Here is a 24225-nt window from a genome sequence, read left to right on the forward strand (position 1 = left end):
GCAGAAAGGGTGGGAAGGGGAACACGGCTCAGCATTTATTTTTGGAGCCAGCTCACTAAAAATACCTCAGCCTTCCTGTTTGATCACTCTCCCTTCTGACCTGAATGGATCGCGGGGGCGCAGCGGCCCTCCCCACCCTCTGCCCGTTGTCCTTTAAAGGAGAAGGGCGTGGGGACGGATTCCTGCCGCTCGCTCGAGGGACAGATGTGAGCCGCCAGGGCAGGCAGGGGCCGCGGCCGCACTGACGTCAGGGCAGCGCTCGCGCCGCCGCAGCCGCCCGGCCCGGCCCAGGCCGCCTGGAGGGAGGGGGGAGCCGCGCGCTGCCATTGGCTGGCCGAGCGCGAGCGCCCGCGAGGATTGGCTGGCGCGGTTTTAGAGGGAGTCCCGCTCTCCAATTAAAGGACCCCGCGGCGCCGGGCTGAGCGCAGAGCTCCCCCTGGGCCCGCGAACTTGGCCATTCAGCCAGCGCTGTCCCCGCTGCGCGCCCTCGCGCCTCTGCCCGAGAAGCCAGGCGCTGTTCCTGCACCACAGAAGATGGCAAAGGTGGCTAAGGACCTCAAGCAAGGAGTTCAAAAGGTGAGCTACGATCTGTCTGTACTTACCCACATTCTTCCTTTTCCCCGTGTCCCTCCCCCAGGTTGCGCGGAGACTTACCTCAACGTAAGGAGCAGGAAACTCATTAAATTCCAAGACTTCCCAGAAAACAGAATAGTTGGGGATACATATTTGAACTAACAGGCACACCCCCCAAAAAAAAACTTACTCTTAAAAGCCATTGTGTAAAGTATTTGCAAAGAAATTTAGTTCTTCGATGATGCTAATTAAAATTTAAATAAAGTAAAACTTTTTTTTTTTTTTAATAGTAATCCTATTGTCTGTAGGGGGGGAAAAAAACCCTCCCTTCCCCCCTCCCTTTCCCCTCCCAGGATTGAGGTGAAGGTTGGGGGGAGGGTAATATTTACTCATAAGGAATCTCCCCTCTTGCTGTCATCCTAGTGTTTTGTTTTTCACACACACGCACCAGTTTCTTTAGTTGGTGATGTTGGCAATGGCAGCAGTTCCAGCACATGGGAACTAATTTCTGTCCCCAGGGTCTGCACGTTTCCCTTTTAGGAAGGGCTGGCCAGGAGCCCAGAAGGTCACGGGTGAATTACCGCAGGAGGGGCCTGCAGCTGTGCCTGTAGCTCCAACACCCACCAGCTACTTACCTGGATGTAGCTGGGAGAGGGCGCAGGCCAGGCTTAGAGGACAAGTGGGCTGGAAGGGAGCAGAGACACAGTCTAAGCCAATGGAGAACTGAAGCCCAGGGTTATAGAGCGTTGGTTCCAGCAGGTAGCAGAGCATAAGGAAAGCCTTAGGCACTGAAACCCTGGCCCTGCCACTTTTTAGCTGCACTGTTTTGACCAATTCACTTTTCTGTGCCTCCATTTCCTTGTCTCCAGTTTTGGGGATGAGAGACCCCGCTTCTCTCCCAGCAGCAGTAACAAGCAGTAGTACCCTGTGGGTTAATCTCCCAAAGCAGTCATTTTTAAACTCTTGCAGGGCGAAGTCCTCCTTAGACCTCTGCCATTACCTGTGGAGTAGACTGAGAGGCAAAAAAAAAAAAAGGAAAGGAGGGAGGAAGGAAGAAAGGAAAGGAGGGAGGAAGGAAGAAAGGAAAGGAGGGAGGAAGGAAGGAAGGAAAGGAGGGGAGGAAGGAAGGAAAGGAGGGAGGGAGGAAGGAAGGAAAGGAGGGAGGGAGGAAGGGAAGGAGGGAAGGAGGGAGGAAGGAAAGGAGGGAGGGAGAAAGGAAGGAAAGGAGGGAGTAGGGAAGAAGGAAAGGAGGGAGTAGGGAAGAAGGAAGGAAGGAAGGAAAGGAGGGAGGGAGGGAGGAAGAAAACAAAAACCCCAAACATATGTCAGAATCAAAATAAAAATGCAAGCCACATGACTTAGAGGCACAGAGTTCATGCATCTGATTTATAGCTGCACCATTACACAGCTGACCTTCCCCAGACTCCCACACAGAGTCCAGCGGACCCTTCTGAATGTGTAACCAAGTCAGACTTAATCAGTGCATCTCTCTGGAATGTACCATGTCCCATCACATTTGCCAGAATATTTGGAGAATCAAGTCCTCTCTCCTTCTATGGAATTCTCCTAACACTTTAGACCTTGGTGTGCTACCTGTTAATTTCTACCTAGTAGCAAGTCGTGCATACACCACTTTTATTTCTTTACACATCTTCCTAAACTCCTTGAAGACAAACCTTTCTGGTTCATCTCTGTTCCAACACAGCATACCATACACAGCAGGACTCAATAAACTTACCAGTGAACCACTGAATATCCGTCCAGCTAAGACCATAGTGTTCGCGGACAGTACATTTTGTACATGAACGTTTTTTAACTTGTAGCACCAGGATATTTGTGTGTCTGAACTGCCTCCCCAAATTCAGCTGAGGTAAAAGAGTTTAGAGCTAAAGGGGCAGAGCCCCATGGTCCTCTAGAAAGTCAGATGATTTAGGTGTAGTTTTACTACAAGCTGACTGATAATGTGTGAAGTAAGACCCAGTACATGGAAACCCTCCTCTTTGCTGAGGGCCAAAGCCATCACTTGGAGGAAGCCTTGTTTTTATTTTCCTTTGCATCGGAGAGTGTGATTATCCGGATTAGAGGTGGAACACGTTCCCCTTCTTGTCACCCTCTAGTGCCAACTTCCTTGGCCTGCAAAGGGTTTATTTTCCATTTAGATCCAATTACAGGCTTAGAGAAAGAATGTGGTGGGTAGAGATGAAAGGGTGGATTTTTTTTTTTTTTTTAACTTCTTGGGACTGTGGCAATGAGGAGGACAATCACCACTATGTAGATTAACCAATGTCTTCAACTCAAAAAGTCAAGGGAAGGGAAGGGAGTGGGGGAGAAACTCTCCTTGCTGAACGTTATAATAGTGATTAAACACCGTGTCATACCAACAGCATGCTGAAAAGATTTTATTGCATATTTACTCTTTAAATCTGCAGCAGTGGGGGGTTTTATAACATTTGGCTTCAGGATGCATAATCACACTTAGGCATTTTGAAACGATTTCATAGACTCTTGGAGCTGCAAGGGACCTATTTACAAAATGAGAAATGGTTTAAAATGGCATACAAACTGTCTCTACTGCCCTAACCCCAAGGGGAAGTGGGGTATGAGGAATCCCTAGCAGCTGGAAAGTCATGAAAAGGTCTTCAAGAGAACATAACATCCAAACCCTGGAGTAGCCTTAGAGATTGTCTAACCAATCCCAGACGAACTGAGTGGCTCACCGTGGATCACATACCTAGTTAGTGGCAGAGCTTAGAAATAGTTACCTGCCTCCTCTCATCTGTGCTAAATTAAATGCTCCCAATGGCCGCTCTTGAGCCATCATTTGTTTTTCTACTGGGAAAGAGAAGGTTTCCTAGCACAGAGAGTTCCCTGAGAATAGTCAGCATTCTTTGGTAATAAAGGGCTTTGAAGGCCAAATGCCATTTCTTTTGGTGAAATCAACCACTACTGCAGATTTGTTCTTCTATTGTTTATTAAGTGAATTTAAGAATACTGGTAACTACTGTTCTTGTAACCAGATCAAGGTTCATACCCCAGCTCTAACAGTTACTACCACTTACAGCTAAGTAGTACACAAGTACACATCCTCTTGTGTACTACCTAATTAACTTCTGAGTCTGTGTCCTTATCTGAAAATTGGAGAGACAGTAGCAGCATCTACCTCCCAAGGCATCTGTTATCATTAAATGAGATAATGTATACAAAGGCTCAGCCCAGAAGGTCTCAAATACAGTTAGTTATTATTATTGGTGGCAATGGTATATTTTGATGGGTGTGTGAATGCTGAAAGGAGTCTTTTGGTGAATGAAGGACATACTTTTCTTTATGACTATCCCATCTGAAGAGCAGCTAATTTTCATTCAGCTGAACCAAAGCAAGTTGCTCAGTCTCGATAAGCTGAACGTTGATCTCATCTTCATTCCACCCCAGCAGATACAAAATCTGCTTACATGGAATGGAGATTACCATCATTTCACTCTGGAGTCATAGAATTTTAGGCCTGGAAGGGGACATGGGGCTCTTTTCACTTTTTAGGCAAGGAAACAGGCCCAGAGGGGTCAAGCTCCTTATCTGAGATTGCTAAGAAGATGTGCTGAAGCCGATTTAGGCTCTGCAACAATACAGGCCCACTGGCTGCCAAGGAGCCACTTGCAGGAATTTAGAAAGGACTAGGACAAAGAGATCTAAGAGCAGTTCACTGTGGACTGTGCATGTGCCAGTGGACTGGCTCCAAAGGGTTCTCTTTTTCACCCCTCAACACAATGTCAAAGGAGCATTAATTGATGGTTCTAAGTGCATTGCCAGGTTCAGCTGGGCGTCTCCCCACACCCTTGTCTGCATCCCCTCCCTCTTGGCTTTCCTGTCCTCCAGCTTCATCCTCCCCTCTGTCCTCAGCCCTTCCTGCTTTCACCTCCAGTTCCTGCAGCGTGCAACACGGCTGGCACGCTGCCCAAGTGAGCTGATCCAATGTAAACACGCTCCTCGAGAATTGTCGCTGGCTCCCTCAATCTTAAAAATATATTAAGCTGTCACTTAAAGACTGTAATAGCCAAAGCACTGGAGACATGCCCATAGGTGTATAAGCAAGTTGGCCCAAAAGAGAGGCTTATTTTAGAAGAAAGAAAGAAATTATCCAAGTCCTTCTTAAAGGATCTCCGAAAACAGATGCTGAAGCCATTACTTTGTACATTGCAGATGCTTGTCGTATTGTGCCGACGTGTGTGATTATGTGGGGTTGGGGGCTGATGATTGACTTTCACCAGTGCATCTACCACCTGGGGTGATGGGAGGCAGAGAAAGGCTTAATCACAGACCATCTCTAGGCTTTACTCTCAGCCATCTAGGCTCCAAAACCTTCTCCTAGCCAGGGCCTACCCACCATTCTGTAAGCAGAACACTGGGAAAAGGACTTTGGTATTCCCCTCTGAAGGGCCTGTAGTTTGATCTTCTCTCCATATTAATTGGCCAAAGGTAATAAAGAAGAAAAAGAATAAGCTGAGTCCCGCAAAAGCTGGGGACCAGGAAGGAGGGACAATGACACAGGCTCACATGTGTATCATTCTTTCCCACCCCCATGCCCACCACTTCTGGTGAGGATAAGGTAAGGAGCAAAGTGAGCATAATTACTCCAGCAACCCACTGGGGTCATCGGGGCTCCAGAAGAAGTATTCGATTTGACTTTGGAAAGAATCATTATTTTCTTTCCAACTTGCACATTCAAAATAGTGTGTGAATAATAAAGTGGAAATCTGGCATGATGAGTATAGACCTTGGGTGTTCTTATCTCCCCAGTGTTCATTCAACACCATCTAAACATGGATTAGGAGAAAAGTTTTCTGGCAAGGGTTGAGTCATTCTAATAACTGCAGGCATTTATTTATCAGGTGACTTTGGACAGGTCGCTTTTCCTAGGAAGTGGCAGACCTTGGATGAGAACCATTCTTCATTTTCCCTCCAGCCCACTGACCTTTCCTATACACCATGCTATCTCCCAAATAACAAGTGATTCTGGAAAAACAGGCCTAAAACTCTTCCACTCAAAGTAGAATTGTGGAACAGTTTTTCAGGACATCCAGAAGGAAGAGACAACTGTTGTTCTTTAAGTGGCTTCATTTGGAAGTACCCCCACCCATACACACACACACACCCTTTCACTTGCTATCAGGAAGAGGATTTGGCTGGCAGCTGCCATGATCTTGCCAAGTACAGGGCCACCAACCGATTCTACAGGAGTCCCTCGAGATTATGATATTTCTGTAACCTTAACATGGAACATTCAAGATGTCCTAAACCCATTTTTGGAGCTTTGTACATATCAATGGCCTGAATCTGCAGAAGCTCTAGAAATGCTTTCTATAAAGCTTTTATAGAAAACATCAAACAAGAAGTTGGGTCTCATATGTGCACTGAGACTCTTTCAGTGGCCAAAAATTAAACCTGGTATCTAGGCCTAAATATCTGATGTGGAAATTTGATGGTGGTTTCACAAAAACAGAAACAATATAACAATTACAAAGCTTTGTCAAACTTCCAGATCAACTCTTCACTCATTGTCTGCTCTTTTATATGCGAAGCAAACCCTTTTACATTTTTTCTCAGAAGGGACATGTTTGGTCTTCCTTTCATCATTTGTTTGGACTCTTGTCCCCTAAGAACTCTACAGGGAGACTCATCCATTCTCTGCTAGCATAGATAAATTCGAGGAAAGACCGAAGAGAGGAAGGGAAGACCTCTCCTGAGTGCATGCAGGACGCTTGACATTTCTCACATCCCATTTAGCCTTAAGGACTACCATGAAAAAATGTGACTGTGCTTTCTCCACATGAGTAAATTAAGACTACGTTTAAGTGATCATATGATGGCAGGTTAAGAACTCAAACCCAGTCTTCTCTGATCCCAAGCCTTAAGCTCTTTCCACTCTAAGAAAAAATAAGAAGGCTTTCCTCAGAAGTAGCAGTCTGGTAGAGAGGAGCTCTGATTATCACTGTGTGCTTCACTCAGAGATCAAGGTCTCTCTACACATTAATAGTCTGATTCAGGAATTGCCCAGCATTTGCCAAATGTTACCAGGTATTTGTACCTCTCTGGTATCTCTTGGTCCCTAGTAGGTGTATACTGTCACCCACAACAAGTCAAAGCCATTTCCAGGTATAGAACAAGGGCTTTCTAGATTTCGCCTGGTTTCTGGTTTTCTAGAAGTCTGATTGAACTCTCAAGGGAGGAGGCTGGTAGACAGACAATCTAAGGAAGCATACAACAGTATCCTAAAATTACTGAAGAAGCAGTGACCCTTGACCAAAAAAATAAAAATTAAAATAAAAAAATCCTAGAGATCCCAGTCCCAGAGCTTCCAGGAAATTCTAGCCTGGGGATAAGCTTGGCCTCTGGAATGTGTATCTCTACATGCCTGGTCAGCCTGACTCATGGTCTACCCAATAACACGTGAATCAGGACCAAGCAAAACACTGCCAAGCCCCCACCAGGACATGCTTTAAAAGGAAATAAGATTGCTGAGGGAAAAAAGCAAAGGCTCCATTTGGCAAGCCACTCTTTGGAAGGACAAAGGAGTACTAGGGTCCAGCCCATGGCGGCTGTTTCAAATCCACATGATCTGTTTATAGATTTTTTTCTCCTGTTTTAAAACATTAGATTCTTTATAAAATTAATCTTTGGAGAAAAATGCAAATGAATCATTACTTAAAAGAGCTGAGCAGAATCTAGGGATCGTCTTGGTCAGTCCCTTTGTGTTGCAGTTGGGACATGGGGGAGAAATAGCATATCCAAAATTTACATGAGATATAACTGAAAGATGCATTGATTCACAGCATCTTTTATGAATTCGGGAGAAAAGGGTATATTTTATGTTCTGTCACTTCCATGCCCAGAGTACTCTAATTTCATGTCAACCTCATACCTTCAAACTTCAGAAGGTCAGGTGAACGTTTAGAGATAGAACGATGAGATTTAGAGGCCAATTGAGAAGTGGTTAAACACATAGCCTTTGCAAGCATGGAGATCTAGATGTGACTCATGGTTCTGCCATTTGCTAGGTCTGCAACCTCTGCCAAGCTGCTTTTCCTCTCTGGACCTCTGGTTCCCCATTTAAGAAAGAGAGTTAACAACAGTTCTATATCTAAACAATAGTTAATGAGATAAAGCACGTCAAGTGCCTGGATGCCTAGTAAGTGCTCAAAAAATACTTCCTCTTGCTTCCTGGTATCCTCTCTCCTCAGTACAGCCCAGAAATCCCATAGGTAGTTAAGCGTTGGAGCATGGAAAACCAAGTTCAGCTTACCTACGTCATGTCACATGTGGCTTCTAAGATATCAGATTGCAGGACCTTCTCTTTGTAGCTAAATTTAGACTTAGCCATAAATATACTCAGGCTGCATCATATGCAAAATTGTGACAATGGCAACAATTTGCTTTGGGTGGCTGGTTGCTACACTTCTAAAAAGCAGCCCTCCCCTTGCCTGAGACCAGTCGTTGGCCCCAATCGTGTGACCTTAGATAGGCATTTACCCTCACCAAGCCTCAGATGTCTTGCTTATAAATCAAGGTAAGAGTAGCTCATTTCTTCGTTTAGCATATATTTATTCAACACCTGTCATGTGCCAGGCATTGTGCTGAGTGCTGAATACAAGATAATGAATAAGAAAGTTTTGGTCCCTGCCATGTAAACTTGAGTCTGGTGAAATTCATTTCTGAGAAAGATAAGATAAAGGCCAAATCATGTCAGTGTTCTATGATTCTGTGTATTCCTTGACCATCTGGATTGCATGTGCATGCACACTACACACTTAATTCTTCTCCTTTGCTACCCACCCTCTTATTTCCCAGCAGTGCACACACCTGAGCCTCATCCAACCCCAGTCATTTCTATAGTGTAACAGAGGAATGAGTGTGATAATTCTCCCAGTTTTTGCATTTTTTAAAGATTTATTTATTTGAGAGGGAGAGAGTAAGTGAGGGGAGGGGCAGAGGCAGAGGGAGAAGCAGACTCCCTGCTGAGCAGGGAGCCTGATGTGGAACTGAGCCTAAGGCAGACACTTAAACCGACTGAGCCACCCAGGCACGCCTCAGTTATTGCATTTTAAATAGGGTCTTCAGGGATGAAAAGTCTGAGGCGGGGGGAGGGGGGGCTACTGGCAGCTCTCAGGTACTTCTGGTAACCAGCAGCCCCTTCAGCTGCCTTGCAGACATGGTGGTGGACAAACTGTCCATGCTCAGCCTATGTCCTCAGAGGCAGCCCAACACCCCAGGCTTGTCCTTCATGGTGTTGATGGCAGGGGCACCAAAGGACAGGAGCACGGAGAAAGGGCTTTTGGCTGACTAACACCCCTAGAACCTGCCCTTAAGAAGACAGCATCTATTTGGGCTGTATGACTAAGTGGCATGTCCAGGTACTGATTCATGAGGCTGACTAGCAAGGTGACTGGCCTGGCTAATCCATTGGCTGGAAGAAGTGGAGGGAAAGTGGAGCCCAGCCCTGCCCTCATCCTGGAGGAGAGCCATCCACCTGCCGAGGCATTCCTGTGCTCCCCACGCAGCCCTGGCACTGTGGCTAGCTGGTGTCCTTGTTAAGGGGATCTGGCCATAACAGGGGGAAGGGTCAGCATTTGGGGGCTTATTTTAGAGGAAGTCAAGGGAATTTTTAAAATCCTGTTAGCAGATAGAGGAGACATTTTTAACCAGGGATCTGTGGACAGAATTAAGGGTATCAAGGAGTGTAAATGAAGAAAAACTGCACCCTTGTATACCCAGCCTCTAACTGATTCAGCATTTCCTTCAATTATGATTGAAGTCAAAAGCCCTGAAAGCTTAGCAACCCCTTGACTTTTTTTTTTAACCAAATAAAGCTATTGTACAAGACATTTACATTAGAAAAAGATAGCTGGATATAGGCCCTGTGTCCTTGATACCAGTGGAAATCTGATACATTCATATCCTATTCTAGCTGAGATAGATGTCTAATGTACCATTTATATTTGCCCATGTTCTGAATTAACAATAAATCCACTGCTAAGTCTTGTTAATTAACTTAATAAAGGCATGTATATTACTAAATCATAGGTCTGTTTTTATATATTGATACTATATCAGTAATAGTGGTTTCTTCGGTAATCCTACATATTTCATGCATTTAAAACATTGTTCTGAGAAGGGATGCTTTCATGTCAGACAACCAAAAGAGCCCAAATATATTAAGACCTCTGTCAAAATAAAGCTTTAACAGTATTCTATACACAAATCTGTGCATATATAAACACACATCCATGCATACAGCTGTAGTGGATTGAGATCTGAGGCTCTTGGAGCAGACAAACTGGGTTTATATTCCAGCCCGGCCACTCATTTCCTATTATCTTGGACAAGTCACATTACCTCTGAGCCTCAGTTTCTTCGTCGGTAAAATGGGCCTAAAAGTTGTTGTCCTCAACAATAATCTGTTAAGTTCAGGGCACCTGAGTGACTCAGTCGGTTAAGCATCTGCCTTTGGCTCAGGTCATGATCTCAGGGTCCTGGGATCAAGCCCCATATTGGGCTCCCTGCTCAGCGGAGAGCCTGCTTCCCCTCTCTCTCTCCTGCTCTCTCTCTCTCTCTGTCAAATAAATCAATAAAAAATTTTTAAAAATTTTTAAAAATGGATAACTTTATTAAAAAATAATAATCTGTTAAGTTCTTAGCACAGTACCTGAGAAATAATGTTGCATGTTAAACAAGAGTTACCATCACTATGAAAGAGCGAAATGGTAAAGAGAATAAAAACATTACTTTGATGAAACTTATCCACTTCTAATTTGGCACACCTTAAGAAGTTAGTTCGTGCAAACATATATGCAATTATTGTATGCCAGGGACTAAGGGACTAAGCTGATCAGTGGAAAAGTAGAAGGAAAAGAGTCTCAAAAGCTGATGGTTTCGTAAAAGGAACAGCCAGTGCGGCCATCAGAGAACAGTGTCTGAAGACCTTGGTCAGAGATACAAGTGTGGAACTGAAGGAGATCAGAAGAGGCAGTACTTAACCCCACCTGGGAGGTCAGAGAAGGCTTACCCAGGAGATGACATCTGAGCTGAGTGTTGAGAGACAAGGATAAATGAGCTGTTAGAATCAGGTCATGGTCCAGCTTTATGCTTTCCAAGTCTGGCATGTATATTCTCCATCCTACCTGACTTCTAACTTGGGGAATATCCTCCATCTTGAACTGTGGAGAAATACATTTCCACGTATCCATCCATCCCCACATATGTGTCTTTTATTTTCTCATCTGAGGACTTCCCTCTTGCCTCTCAACCAGAACACTTGGGAGTGATGAGGGTAGCCCTGCCAAACTGGCACACAGAAAGCTTTATGACAGCAACTTGAGACTCTCCCAGTTCCAGCAGAGGAAATCCAGCCAACTCAACCCCCCTTGAGTTTGAATTTTTGCAGGAAGATTTAGGTTCAGATAACTGAGAATATGCAGTATCAATGGGAAGAAAGGAACACACACACACACCCACACCCTGTGAAATTCAGCACACTGCACATGTGAGCAGAACATGAAAACAATCCAGAGTGCCACAGGGTGCGTTTGTGTGCCCCAGCTTTTATTCACCTTTAAACTCTGACGCCATAAATGATACTTAGAGGAAAACTTCCAACTAGGAATGTGAAAGAAAATCAACCTTTTGAAATATGGAACTTGTTTAACAAGATCCAGAATCTTACATCAAAACAATTCCTTTTGTACAGTTCTTCAGATTTCTCACTTGGCCTGACAATGTGGGTTCCTCGTTGCCATGTGTTAGAGCAGGTGAGGCATCGAAATGAAAAACACATGGTTTGGATGTCAAAATGTCACTGGGATGATTGTTCTTGATTTTTGTCAGTTGTATATGGTATGTTAAAAAAAAAAAAAAATTCCCAGATGATTCCCTCTCAGTTATCTGGAAAATGAAGTTATGGGGATCATGCCTGTGTTTGCAAGGACCTGAAAAGAGGCGAAGTTTGATGGAAATGCTGTGTTTCCTTGAGTCTCTCTTCCTACACAGCCGACAGGCCCAAACAGCCCATGGGGAGAGACACCCTCTAATAAGATTCACGCCATCTAGAATGGCTGTCATCACCCGCCTCTGCACCTTTCCTTGGACTCAGCCCAGGGCTGGGGCCATCACAAGAGAAATCATCATATGCTTATTTGAATAATGCTTGTACTGTGTATTTCAGCAATTACAATAGATTTTTAAGAGGTAGAAAGGGCTTCAGAGTTTCCCTAGGTCATCCTCCTTATTTAACAAACAAGGAAACAGATCTTGCAGGTCAGGTGACTTGCTCAAGGTCACAGAGCTAGTTAGTAGAAGAGCAGGGGCAAGAATTTGAGGTATCATAGCATTTCAGGTTCAGAAAGACTTTTAAAACTTTATTCTGTTCAACCATCCCATCCTTAGACTTAAACATGAGATGAATTGGACAGGACAGCCAGATGCTCTGAGAATACCACTGACCAGCACGCACAGCTCCTGAAGATACCTATTTTTTGAACCCCTCTAAATATTAGTTCTTCCTTATTGTGAGCTAAAATCTCTCTCTCTGCAACTTTTTCCCATTGCTTCTGTTTCCCTAGCTCCTCAGTTCAAGGATGCAATTACCACTTTTTTCTAATGTTCCAGTTCTGGTAACAGACCAAGTCCTACATATTGTTCAGGATTAAGATCAAAGCATCTGTTTCCTGGGTTAGTTCCTGCCTTCTGGGAAACCCACTGTCAGCTTTTAGCTGAGTGAGATGGCCAACAGACTGCTCCCAGTTTTTGTTTTGATGTGAGTTTGGTGACTTGTGCCACCTTCTCCATCCGACAGCATATTTACCTCTCCTTCTAATCTCACCCAGTTGGGAAGGTCACTTCTATGCCACCAAACTATCCTATTTCTTGGAGGAGAGCTTTTACAGTAAAAAACATGGCAAAAGAGAAGGGGATAGGCAACCCTAAAGCACTAAGAATGCCAAACCCACATCATAAATACTCATGAAAAATCAGCACTGGTCCACATGTAAAGTACCTGATTTATAAAGGGCAGGAGGCAGGGGGAGATGATAAGTAATCAGAGAAGACTAAGAAGAAAAAGAAGAAAACCTTGATAAACAGAGGTAATATCTTAAAATATTTGCAAAGTTGTCATAGTTTATTACTATGTGGAATGCTAGAGCGGTAAGAGAGTAATGTAAGTTTTATATCCTGGTGACTTTTCCATCTGGAAGGAATGCTCAGAAAATAAATATGAAGGCTGGTCACCAAAACCAACTTGCTTTCATTAAAAGATGCCACTAAGAAAGTAAAAGACAATCCACAAAGACAAAATATTCATGGTACATATATCTGACAAAGGATTATATCCAGAATAATAAATAACTCCTTTAAATCAATTCTTAAAAAGCAGTCCAATTAAAAAAAAAAAATAGCTGGAGATTTGAACAGTCATGTCACAGAAGATGTCTAAATGGCTACTAAGTGTAGGGAAAGATATTCAACCTTATTACTCATCAGAAAAACATAAAGGCACAGTCAGATAGCATTGCACACCCAGAAGAGTAATAAAATTAAATACTGGCAATAGCAAGTGTTGATAAGGATGTGGAGCAGCTAGAATTCATACGTTGCCAGGAAGAATGCAAAGTGATACAACCACTTTGCTGGGGCACCTGGGTGGCTCATTTGGTTAAGCGTCTGACTCTTAGTTTGGCTTGACGCATGATCTCATGCATGATGAGATTGAGCCCTGTGTGGGGCTCTGCACTCAGTGGAGAGTCTTGAGGATTCTCTCCCTCTGCCCTTCCTCCCATGCACATGCATGAGTGTGCATACTCTCTCTCTCTCTCTCAAATCTTTATAAAAAATTTTTAAAAAGATACAACCACTTTGGGAAACTGGTAGAGACAAAGAATCCTGAGGGGGTAGAAAGATGTAGAGAGAACATGAGGGCAAAGGACACAAGACAGACATGGAAAGAGTAAGTGAGACCAGCACCCCTCAGTGGGATCCTCACCCATGTGGCTTAATCTAAAAGCTTCTAACCTATGGACCAAGATGAGAACTGGCATGGTAGGAGTGGGGCCAGAGGCATGGGAGGTAGACTCTTTGGCAGATATAGGAAGAATCGGGAGATGAAAAGGAAATGAAAGTGAGAGGGTTGGGGAAGGCACCATCCCAAACCAGATTCTGAATTTTTAATGTCTGGTCCCAAGTTTTATTATCGTCCTGCAGACTCGCCTACGAAAGGATTGGCTTTAGGATGGTGGATGAGCCAAGCCTTGATTTGTTTCCTTCCTTCAAACGACTGACTTGAACCTTCATCTGACCCTTGAGGCCCCCCTCTTTCTGGCTGGAAGTCTCTTGAAAACAAACTCCAGTGATTTCCATGGTCTGGGGAGGCAGTTGGCTCAGGTCTCTGGATAACAGCAGCCGCATCTCAGGAGAGTTGGCCCTCCTGAGAGACAAGAGCCAGCGGGACGACTGAAAATTGGCTGAAGTTTAGTCCAAACCACTCATAGCTCAGACCCATATCGACTTTAAGTTTCTAGTCCTTGATGAATATTTATACCAAAATAGGGCCAGTGGAAAAGTTCCATCTGTGTGGATTTTAAGAGTTTTGCCTTCCCTCAGCCACATTGACCAAACTCAGGAAAGTAGCAGAATCATTGCCAAGTACATGCTCTTTGAAGTACAAGAAATTCTGAGAAGGCCCTGGACCCATCATATTTCTTCTCATCCTGAAAACTTAGATTTGGCACTCCTTTTTAAAAAAAATACTTAATATCACCACCTCTCAGTGCTTTAGAATTTTAACCTAGGCCTGGACAACATGAACACTCTTTTGAAAGAGTGGATAAGTCTCTTCAAAGTTTTGCTGGGTGAAATTGCTTTGCTGGTTGATACTTTTCCCATCTTTCTAAAATCTGGATGGTCCCATTAATCACTTTAACTCACGTCTTTGCTTTGCTAGTTGACAAATGGCCCCAAATTTTCTCTTCAGTTTTATTAGTCACTCCATACTCCTCAGAAGTGAAAACGCAAAATATTTCATTAAGTTCTGCCCTTGATATGAGGTACTAAAATAGCAGTTCTGCCCTTGCACGAAGCATATTAACTGCACTTACCAAGCACAGGCCATGGGCCAGGCACTGTGCTACATAGTTTTTTCCTAATGTTTACAGAAATCTCGTTTTACACATGAGTAAGATTCAGAGAGATTAAGTAAATTGCCTTGGTGACATAGCTAGATGATGAACATGAATTAAATGGAGAAAATTCAATCCACAGCTCTCTCTCTTCCCTCTATGCCATTTCTTATCTATATATAACATGTTTCCAGGGTTTCAGAAAGATGGGCCATGATAGAGAGTAGCCCTCAGGCTCATACCTTTTAAAAGACAACGGTATTAGCTAGAATTAAATGATGTTGTTTCATATTTGTCATATTTTTTATGGTTACCTTCTGTTTAAATACATTTTAGGGAAAGGGTTTGTTTTTTCAAGAAATAAGTTTTTTAAGAAATTTGTTTAAAGAAAAATAATCACACAGATGATATATTGAGGACAGAATTCATGAAGGAGGAACATAGGGTTTCATAAACATCTAATATTCAATTATCCCTGATCTCTATAGCACTTGACAATTTTCTCAACATCTTATATGCGGTGTCATATTTGATTCTCACAACAGCCCCATGAAGCTGGTAGGAATTATGATCCATTTTAAAGGTAAAAAAAAATCGAGGTTCAGAGAGCAGAAACTGCTCATCAGGGTCACACGGGTAATGATAAAGTAGCCAGGGCTTGGGTTCAACTCCTCCAGCTCCAACATGAACAGTGCTCCCCCAGTGCCCCGCCAGCAAATCATTTCAAGGGCAGGAGTGGATAAAGGGATATTCCAAAGCAATGAGCCAAGACCAGAAATGTCATAGAAAGTCTACAGAGCTTAGTGACTCTCAAGGGCTGGCTTGAGTTTTCACAGTTTCCCAGTGCTTGTATATATTCTGTTTCATGGAGAAGCCTGCGGTTTCTACTTTCTGGGTTGCTCTAGAGAAGTCTGATTATTCTCTCTCTGGTGAGTCACCTTCCAGAAGTTTCAGAAAATGGCTCTCCCATCCGGGGAGCATCTCCTACCTTTGGGGATACACCACAGAAGGGATGGCACCAACTAGAAATGGGCCCCTCCAAGAGGAAAAGCTGGTTTCTGCCCAGGAAGAAGAACATTTCTTTCCTTGTCTACTTGCTTTGAACAACTGACCAGAATTCAGACCACAGGTCTGGGTCATTGGAAGGGCAGGAATACTATAAACAGGGGAGAACCAGAGGGTTTGGTGGCAAAGAAGGTGAGATGGCAGTTCCATCATCAGTCTACCCACAAAAAAATTCCAGGAGCTGAAAAAACTCCTGCAAACTGAGAGCCATAGAGAATAGCTGAGGCCATTTGAATAGATCGATGCATAAGAGAGAAGCATGTTGAGAATCAAGAGGAGGTAAGAACCAGTGCTAGAACCTTAGAGGGGAGGAGGGAGCCACTGAGGAGGGCCAAGATGGGGTGGAGGCAACCAGGAGAGGCTAGAATCCTGGAAACTACAGGAAATCAGCGTGATTCTTGTTTTTCCGACTCTTCCTGCAGGCATCAGCCTCGGATGAAGGATAGCTATTATGCATTAGCTTTTCACATAACATGGAAGAAGTGTTGATCGAAGGCAAAAATGAAAGTGTTATGATAGAAGCTAGTAAAACACATGTTCGAGGAGCTATATGTGCGAGGAGTATCTGAGGCAGTGGTAGAGCAATAAACTCGATACACGGGGACCCTGTCCCAATAGAGCTTACAGACTAGCAGGAAAGAATGTCATTAAAGAGTTATATTCAGGATTGAATAATTACAATCATGATGGGTACTACAAAGCGGTACAAAATATAGGGGTTTCTAAGACCGTGTGAGAGGGGTACCTGAAGGACAAATAGAAGTCGGGTAAACGGAGAGAGAAATGTTCGAAGCAGAAAGCACTGCGTATGGCCAGGCTCAGAGGAATGTGGCATCTTTCCTGGGGCATATGGTTAAATGAATATCCTAAAATTATTCAAGAGATAATTTTCTGAAAGTGACTTGGCTTCTGTAGTTCTGATTTTGCATTTTAATTGTGTTAGATGAGCTGCAAAAGGTGAGTCCTTGAAAATGAATTATTTGCAAAGTGAATGACCATCTGCTAATTTCTGTTTCATAAAACTAGGCTTAGAAAAACTTGACCTAAATACTCTTCAGGGTGTTTTCATTTCTAAGAATCTATGATTTCCTTGTGTCAGATTTTCTTAAACGTGGAATTCCACTATATAAAGTTACGTACAACTAGTTCATTAGGGAGAGGGGAAATCAAGGAAAGGATGAAATATTTGAAAATGTATTTAGTGTTAGTTTGAATAACATATGATGATAGGGATGCCTGGGTGGCTCAGTGGGTTAAGTGTCTGCCTGCGGCTCAGGTCATCCCAGGGTCCTGGGATCGAGTTCCACATGAGGCTCCTTGCTCAGCGGGGAGCCTGCTTCTCCCTCTCCCTCTGCCTCTGCCCCCTGCTTGTGCTCACCCTCTCTCTGACAAATAAAAAAAATTAAAAAAGAAAAATATATGATAGCAAAGAAAAAGAAGAGGGAAGTCATTTATAAGAAGGATACCAAAGCTGGCTGAAGGAAATATGTGTGTGTGTGTGTGTGTCTCAAGGCTTCCACTGTCATAAGTTAACCTAAGAATTTACGTGTAGACATTCCCAGCAGGAATCATTTGCATAAGCAAAGGCTCCAGACTTTTAATAACACTGCTATATTTTTACATGGCACACTTCCTATTACGATACTAAGATTCAGATAAGCAAGATTAAAAATTCTCCAGCTTGGTTTGCTAAGTCTCTCCATTTCCAAAATTAACTCCAGTAAATGTGTGTTATCCTTAGATCAGTAATGCTGCAAGAATTCAGACACGTACACACACACACCAAATTAACATCCTTATAGGAAGATATTCTTAAGACATTAGAGTGCTAGTATGGTGATTAACATAACAATAATAATTTAAAAAAAGACATTAGGGCGCTAAAATCAGGGGTCTTATAAAACTGGGGCAGTATAATAAGTTCAGTATTGCCAGCCTCAAGCTGTCAGTCTTATCCTTGAGGAGGAGTCTGCTAAAGGCTGAAACCTAAGAACCATGAAACCAATTAGATTTTAATTTCCAAGTATGGCCTGAAGGTATTAGGCCTGGGGACACCAACCGCCTGTTCTCATTTAGGAGATGGGGGAGGGGAGAATAAAGAAATCCTACAAGGACTTTATTTTCTTTTATCTTAACTTCCCTCAAACCACTTGGTAAATCTCTGATAAAATTCCCAAGGGGGTTGGATAACTTCTGGCTCATAGCGAGACCAGTGGCTTTACTTACATCTTCCCAAGAACCGGCAGGGCCTATCCATGAAAGAAAAAAGACAAGTTTAAAAAAGATAGCATTGGAGCCTCTGGAAACAGTTTGGCAAGAAATGCCGTGCCCCACTCTTGCTCTATGGGAATCCCTTTCGCAGTCAATGAAAACAATGCCCACACTTTGGGAACCTAGTGGTCTCAAAAGATCCCTAGGAAGTCTGGACATGGGGAGAGGTAGGAGGACCCTCCTTCCACTGTCTATTTCAAATAAGCAGGGCACCCCTCAAATAATGGCCTTTCTTGTCTAAAAACAGGTAATTCTCAAAAACAGGAGAGAATGGTTTCATCAGTCTGCATTTGTGCAATTCACTATTCATGGTAGCCTGGGCAGCGTCTGTAGGCAGTTCAAAGGGAGCTGGTGTCAAAGGAAAATATTAGTTCAGTCCTAAAAATCTTATCGCTTCAGTCCAGCAGGGCCCCTTATACATAAAATTTGTGGACCTGCTCTGGATTCAACCATGCAGACCCATCAGCTGTCAGCAAGAAGCTGGCGGCACGGAGGCTGGTTTCCTCTCTCCCTCGCTAACCATCATTTTTGCTCTGGCAAAAGAATGTTAAACAAAGGAGTCAGAGTCCTGAGCAGGGCCTGATGATTTCCTGCATTTTCCATGCACTGCCATCACACGGATGCCATCAGCCTGCCATCAATCGCTCAATTTAGGATTTGGAACTTTCTGCCTTGTTCCGTACTCCTCTTTTTCAAAGTGACCGCAGCCTCCTCACCTTTGAAAGATAAGAGCTATTCTACGAATATTTCGAGGCTGCCCACGTTCAAGGGCTCTGGCCACTGCCAAGTGGGAAAGGAGCCCAGCCATGTGAATTGTCCCATGGAATTGTTAGAGCTCCTCTGTCCAAAGGTCCCTCGCATCAGGCCTTTCCAAGAGCCACAAACCCTTGGAAAATGTACTGATTTGAGTTTTATGGCTTCTTTGCCTATTTTTTAAGAAAGTGCTAAAAATACAAAAGAATAGAATTACCAAAAAGGCAGATGGAAAGAAAAAGGGGTAGATAATCCCCTATCTCGGCTAGCGGAGCACTCACAGTGTCTGCTCCATTATGCCAAGTAATGATGTGGTAGGAGGTAGACATTACTAACAGACTCAGCCAGCCAGGCCTGCCAACGGGGGCATGTATGATTGCGGATAGCTCGTTCTAATCGGGGGATATTCAGGATGCAGCCGGTTAAGGATGGGCTCAGCTGTTGCCCAAAGGCAGGCTTCCGTGTGCCTCCTCGGTTCATGGCCCTGGGTCTGGGCATCCCTGCTTTTCTGGAACCAGCCTCAAGTCAGTGAAGGTTGGCTGAAAGAAGAGGAGGGAGGGATTGGTAGGGAGGCTAGAGCAGGGTCTTAAACAGAGAAACCTTTCATTTCATATTTCCCTTTCCACATATGGATTTGCTTTTCTACTCAGTTTTCATAGCTACATTAACCCTTTTTGTTCACACATGATGTGAATCTTGGGAACCTCCAATAATTTCCTTCCCTGGAGGGGAAGACAGAACCAAACAAATGATGACAAGTATAGAATTGTTCCATAGAGGGTTGTGTGTGCGTGCATGTGTATGGATGTGTGCACATGTGTGTGTGCCTGCATGTGGATGGGTGTGTAACAGGTCCTACATGGTGGTTAGGAGTTTCTAGCGGAAAGGAGAGAGGAGAGCTTCCTAAAGAAGCAATAGGAGGAACTGGCCAGTGGTTTCCAGAACTTCCCCAGGGGCATTGTGCAGCAAGGAGCCTGAACAGAGGGATTGAGACCCATTTCAGGGACAGCTGGGTGGGGGAGACATGGGAGCAACGGGCCTCTTTCACCACCCCAAAGGGGCTGGGACCACCAGGCATTCTGCTAACCTCTCACACACTCTAGAGCAGCATGCGCTGAGATTCTGTGAATTTGTTTCTCCTTGCTGGCTGCCCTGATTTCAACTTAATTTTACCTGTGAAATGTGATGTGTTGAGAGAGGAAGAATAGTAAGGAGAACATGGTATATTTTGCCCCAAACACAAGTTCTCCTAGAGTCAAGCCTGGACAAACTATCTTGACAGAGAGAAGAGGGGGGGAAAAAAAAAAAACATTTCTTATAGACAGTAAAAAGTATTCTTTTATTGGGCATTTGTTCAAAACTTTGCTTGGGACACCAGATACTCCTAACATCATGGGCTAAATCCATCAGACTAACTCTGTCAACCACAGCTGGCCCATGGAATGAATTTAATACAAACCATTTAATAGGAAAGATAATCGAATCTGTACCCTGAAATACTGACAACTCAAGCATTTCTACCATCAGCTCATCACCCACCAAATGTTTTCCTTTTCTGTTGCTTTAAATAGGTCTTTAAAAACAAAAAAGGAAAAAGAGCAAGTTTTCCATTCGTAGAATTCTGAGTACGAGATCAGTTGGGCTCATCTCAATTTGTTTAGTCTGTGCATTTTTATCCTTATTACACAATTCAGGAAAAGGGTATCTAAGTTGAAGTGATTTCCTTACATCTGTGCTTGTCCAGACAGAAGACTAGAAATGCCCAAGGAGCAATCCTGGGGTAGAACCAGTAGATTCGGACACGTACCCACACGTACATACACCTACATCTGTACACACGTCCGTGTACACACACAGTCCCCTGAAGAACATTTGTGCCCCCAGATATGACTTCTGATATAGACAAGGTCTTTGTTGCTGCCCTTGTGAGACTTGCTGTGGTTTTAGGAGGCACTTTATCCTAAGTTGTTTCCATGGCAATTTGCATGGCATTAGAGCATAAGTCAGTCAGTACAGAATGAAAATTTGAACAAGACCACCAGCAGCCAGGTCTGTGCACTCCTCTGCCTGGCGTACCATATTCTGAGCCAGCCATCCGAAGGCCAGGTGGGATAAAAGATAGAACCCTCCAAGAATGGAGCTACAGACCCCGCCTTTCATCTCCTATTTGGGGAAACAGGGTTTTCTTGGCCACCAACTGAAGCCCTGGCTGGAGGCTTCCCCGTCAAGAGTACAAGCATCAGCAGGGAGGGGAGTGAGCCAGAAGCCAGAAGACGAACACAGAGCAACAGTTGTGCCTAAGATTGGAGGGAGCAAGATAGGGAACACCCATTTTACATGAAAAGAAAATAAATATACATTATGGAGAATAGGATGCCCAAAGTCACCCGAATGTAAGAGCAGACAGATTGGAAAGAGTCTGTTGTTCAGCCAGCATCCCTGGGCTCCTGGGCCCCAGTCTCTACCTCTGGTAGCATGTAGGACATGTCCCAGGGAAGGTTTGTGTTCAGGAAGGGCAGCACATGACAGTTATTGTACTAGTGTACTGATTTCATTACTCTGTTAAGATCTTGTAAGGCTGTTTGGCAACTTATTCTTTCAATCATTGGGGAGCTTCAAAAAAATGGAAGAAGTCCAGACTTTGTCAAGACCATGGGGTTTTTGAATGGGAAAGTGAATGTAAGGCTCTCATTGTACTTCCCAGCCAGGTCACTCTCCAAAGGGATCACATTTCTTAAGGTGAGGGGGGCGGGGGACAACTTTCCATGGTGCAGCATGTGACCATCTGACCATCTGGGCCTTAGGTGTCTTGGGCACCTCTGTCTGGCAGGACCTCTCAGTCCCTACCTGGGCTGGGGAGGACCACCCCTGATCTCAGGCCTGGCAAAGGGTCTCAACATCAGTGTGAGTCCCTGAGGGAGCCAGCCAGCCAGTGAAATTTAGAAGCAGAGGAAGGGCTGTGGTCTCCCTTTTGTCTGGCTGTTAAGAGCGTTCCTGCATTTGGCATGAAAACCTGTGAGGCGGGCTTGTGCCAGAGAAGAAGGGACCAAAATGAAATAATGCAAGTCAGGCATGCTGTTAAAAACTCCCCTTGTAGGGCACCTGGGTGGCTCAGTCGTTAAGCGTCTGCCTTCAGCTCAGGTCATGATCCCAGGGTCCTGGGATCGAGTTCCACATCGGGCTCTCTGCTCAGCGGGAAACCTGCTTCTCCCTCTCCCCCTGCTTGTGTTCCCTCTCTTGCTGTCTCTCTGTTGAAAAATAAATAAAATCTTTAAAAAAAAAAAAACCTCCCCTTGTAGGGAATGGTGGTCTGGAAATAGAATGTGGGAGGAGAGGTCGAACCAATGAGCTGAGAACCTCAGGGTCCACGTTGTAGTTGCTGAGGGTACAATGGGGAGGCCCAGCTGTTCCCAAACTTGTCTGAACATTAGCAGAGAGAACTTCTAAAATGGCTACAGCCTGTGGCCAATCCCCAGAGATTGTGGCTAAATTGCTCCAGCATGCAGCCTGGAAGTGGTAAAATCTCCCCAGGTGATTCTAATGTGCAGACAAGTTTGGGAACCGCTGATGTAGCCCCTTGCTCCTTAAAGTGTGGTCCCCGGACCGGCAGCAGCAGGGGAGCTCGCTGTGAGGTCGGTAGAACTATGGAATATCAGGCTTACCCCAACCTTGTGAGACCAGAATCTTCCTATTAACTAGAGCCTGGCTGATCTTTATGCTAATCAGAGTGTCTGCTTAATTTGGGAAATGCTGCCTCCAAACACACGCAGATCAGGCCAAATCCCCCTACTAAAGTACAAACTCATGGCACACTCTTTTTCTAATTCCTGGCGCCAATTATATTTGTAATTCTACAGTTATAGGAGTTCCTTGAGAAATAAGTATAAGTGCCCTAAAATATCTGGGAAAGGCTTCTTGGCATCACTTGTAGTGCATTGGTTTTTAAAATGGAGATTCAGGATTCAGAGAGACCTGGGTTCAAATCTAAGCTCCAGGACCTTAATTTGACCTCTTTGAATAGTCTTAATTCAGGAGACCAACTCATCGTGGTTGGTCCAGAGCTTTCCTTGTTTCAGTACTAAAGTCCTACATTCAGGCTCTGATTCAGTCTCAGACCAACCAAGACAATCAGTTTCCCTTCAGTTACTTCATCCACAGCCTGGGGATAAAGGATCAGTGGTTCTCAGACTTCAATTGTGCATCCAAATCACCTGGAGGGCTTGAACAGCAATGGCTGGGCCCTACACAAAGTATCTGTGTCAGTGGGTCTGGGGTGAAAACTGAGCATTTGCACTACTAACAAGTTCTGAGGTGCTGCTCAGGGACCACACCTTGAGAGTTACCACAAGACCCCTACCTCAAAGAGGTGGTGTAAGATTTGCCTGAGCTCAGGCATAGCACAGTGACTAGAAAACTGTAAAGCCTAGTACTCATTACAGCTGCTATTAATTATTTTTCTTATGGAAAAGATGGGACTTGAGCTGGTCCCTAAAGAGTGGGTGGGGGTGATGCTCTCTGAGGTTTAGATGGGCATGTGCAAAATCCCCAGTGTGAATTTAGAAGTGTAAGAAGCTCAGGTGATTGGAAAGAGAATCTGGGTAGAGGTAGTAGATGATATGGAAGTAGAAATAGATACATTTGGCCTGGTGAGGTGGACCACATCATGGGAGCCCCATGACATCTAACACTCAACAATGTTTATCCCTTTAAAGGCAGCTCAATACAACTTCAAAATGAGATGGGTGCTAGTATCCTTAATATAAACAAACTATTACGAGCTGGGAATAAACCCAGAAATGACTTGCTTCTTGGTTATTATGGCTTTCTTCTTTTTTTAAGTGGTAGCAGTTTCTAGAAGACAGTTTTCAGCATGCTGTCCGCCAAGCCATTATCTGTCCAGTCATCAGCAGGCCTGGGGTTGGAGTGCGAGCTGCAGCTCCCTGGTCTGGTACTAAGCGCACATGACCTCTTGTCCTTCACTTGGGCTTCCAGGGAGGGAAGCCAGTGTCTTGGTGCTTTTCTGCCGTAGGCATTGCCTGTGGTTCTAATTCACTTTCTCTTCTGGCCACTGCCTCTCCAGCTGTCCCTGAGGCCTGTCCATTGCCTGAACATCTGTACTTTAGTTTATTTAGCAGAACTGGGTTGGATGGTAGAAATCTTGGGACCAAGGTGATCGTGGCCTTGTCCTGCTGCCCCCAACCCTAACCTGGGACCTCCCACTCCTACAGACACACTGTCCCGTCTGTTTGGATCCAACTGGCCTGATGCCCAGAGTCAAGGCTAGACTCGTAGGAGGCTGTCTGAGGTCTGGAGACTCCTGGTGTGGTAGGAAATCATAGGATCTGGATTCCAAAGACATGAGTGTGAATTATGTCCTGAGCAGCAGGAAATCCCATCAGTTCTATGA

General features: G+C 44.3%; 1 protein-coding gene across 1 annotated transcript in view; it reads left to right on the forward strand.

Moving 5' to 3' along the window:
• The first annotated feature begins 428 nt into the window (after positions 1-428).
• LMCD1 (LIM and cysteine rich domains 1) overlaps positions 429-24225 on the forward strand; it is a 58492-nt gene continuing 34695 nt past the window's right edge. Inside the window, exon 1 of the mRNA XM_032411840.1 lies at positions 429-576. Coding sequence (XP_032267731.1) covers positions 535-576 — 42 coding nt within the window. The 5' untranslated portion in view covers positions 429-534. The remainder of the gene's footprint in view (positions 577-24225) is intronic.

This window comes from Phoca vitulina, unplaced genomic scaffold (genome assembly GCF_004348235.1).
Source record: "Phoca vitulina isolate PV1807 unplaced genomic scaffold, GSC_HSeal_1.0 scaffold13, whole genome shotgun sequence".
Classification (NCBI taxonomy): domain Eukaryota; kingdom Metazoa; phylum Chordata; class Mammalia; order Carnivora; family Phocidae; genus Phoca; species Phoca vitulina.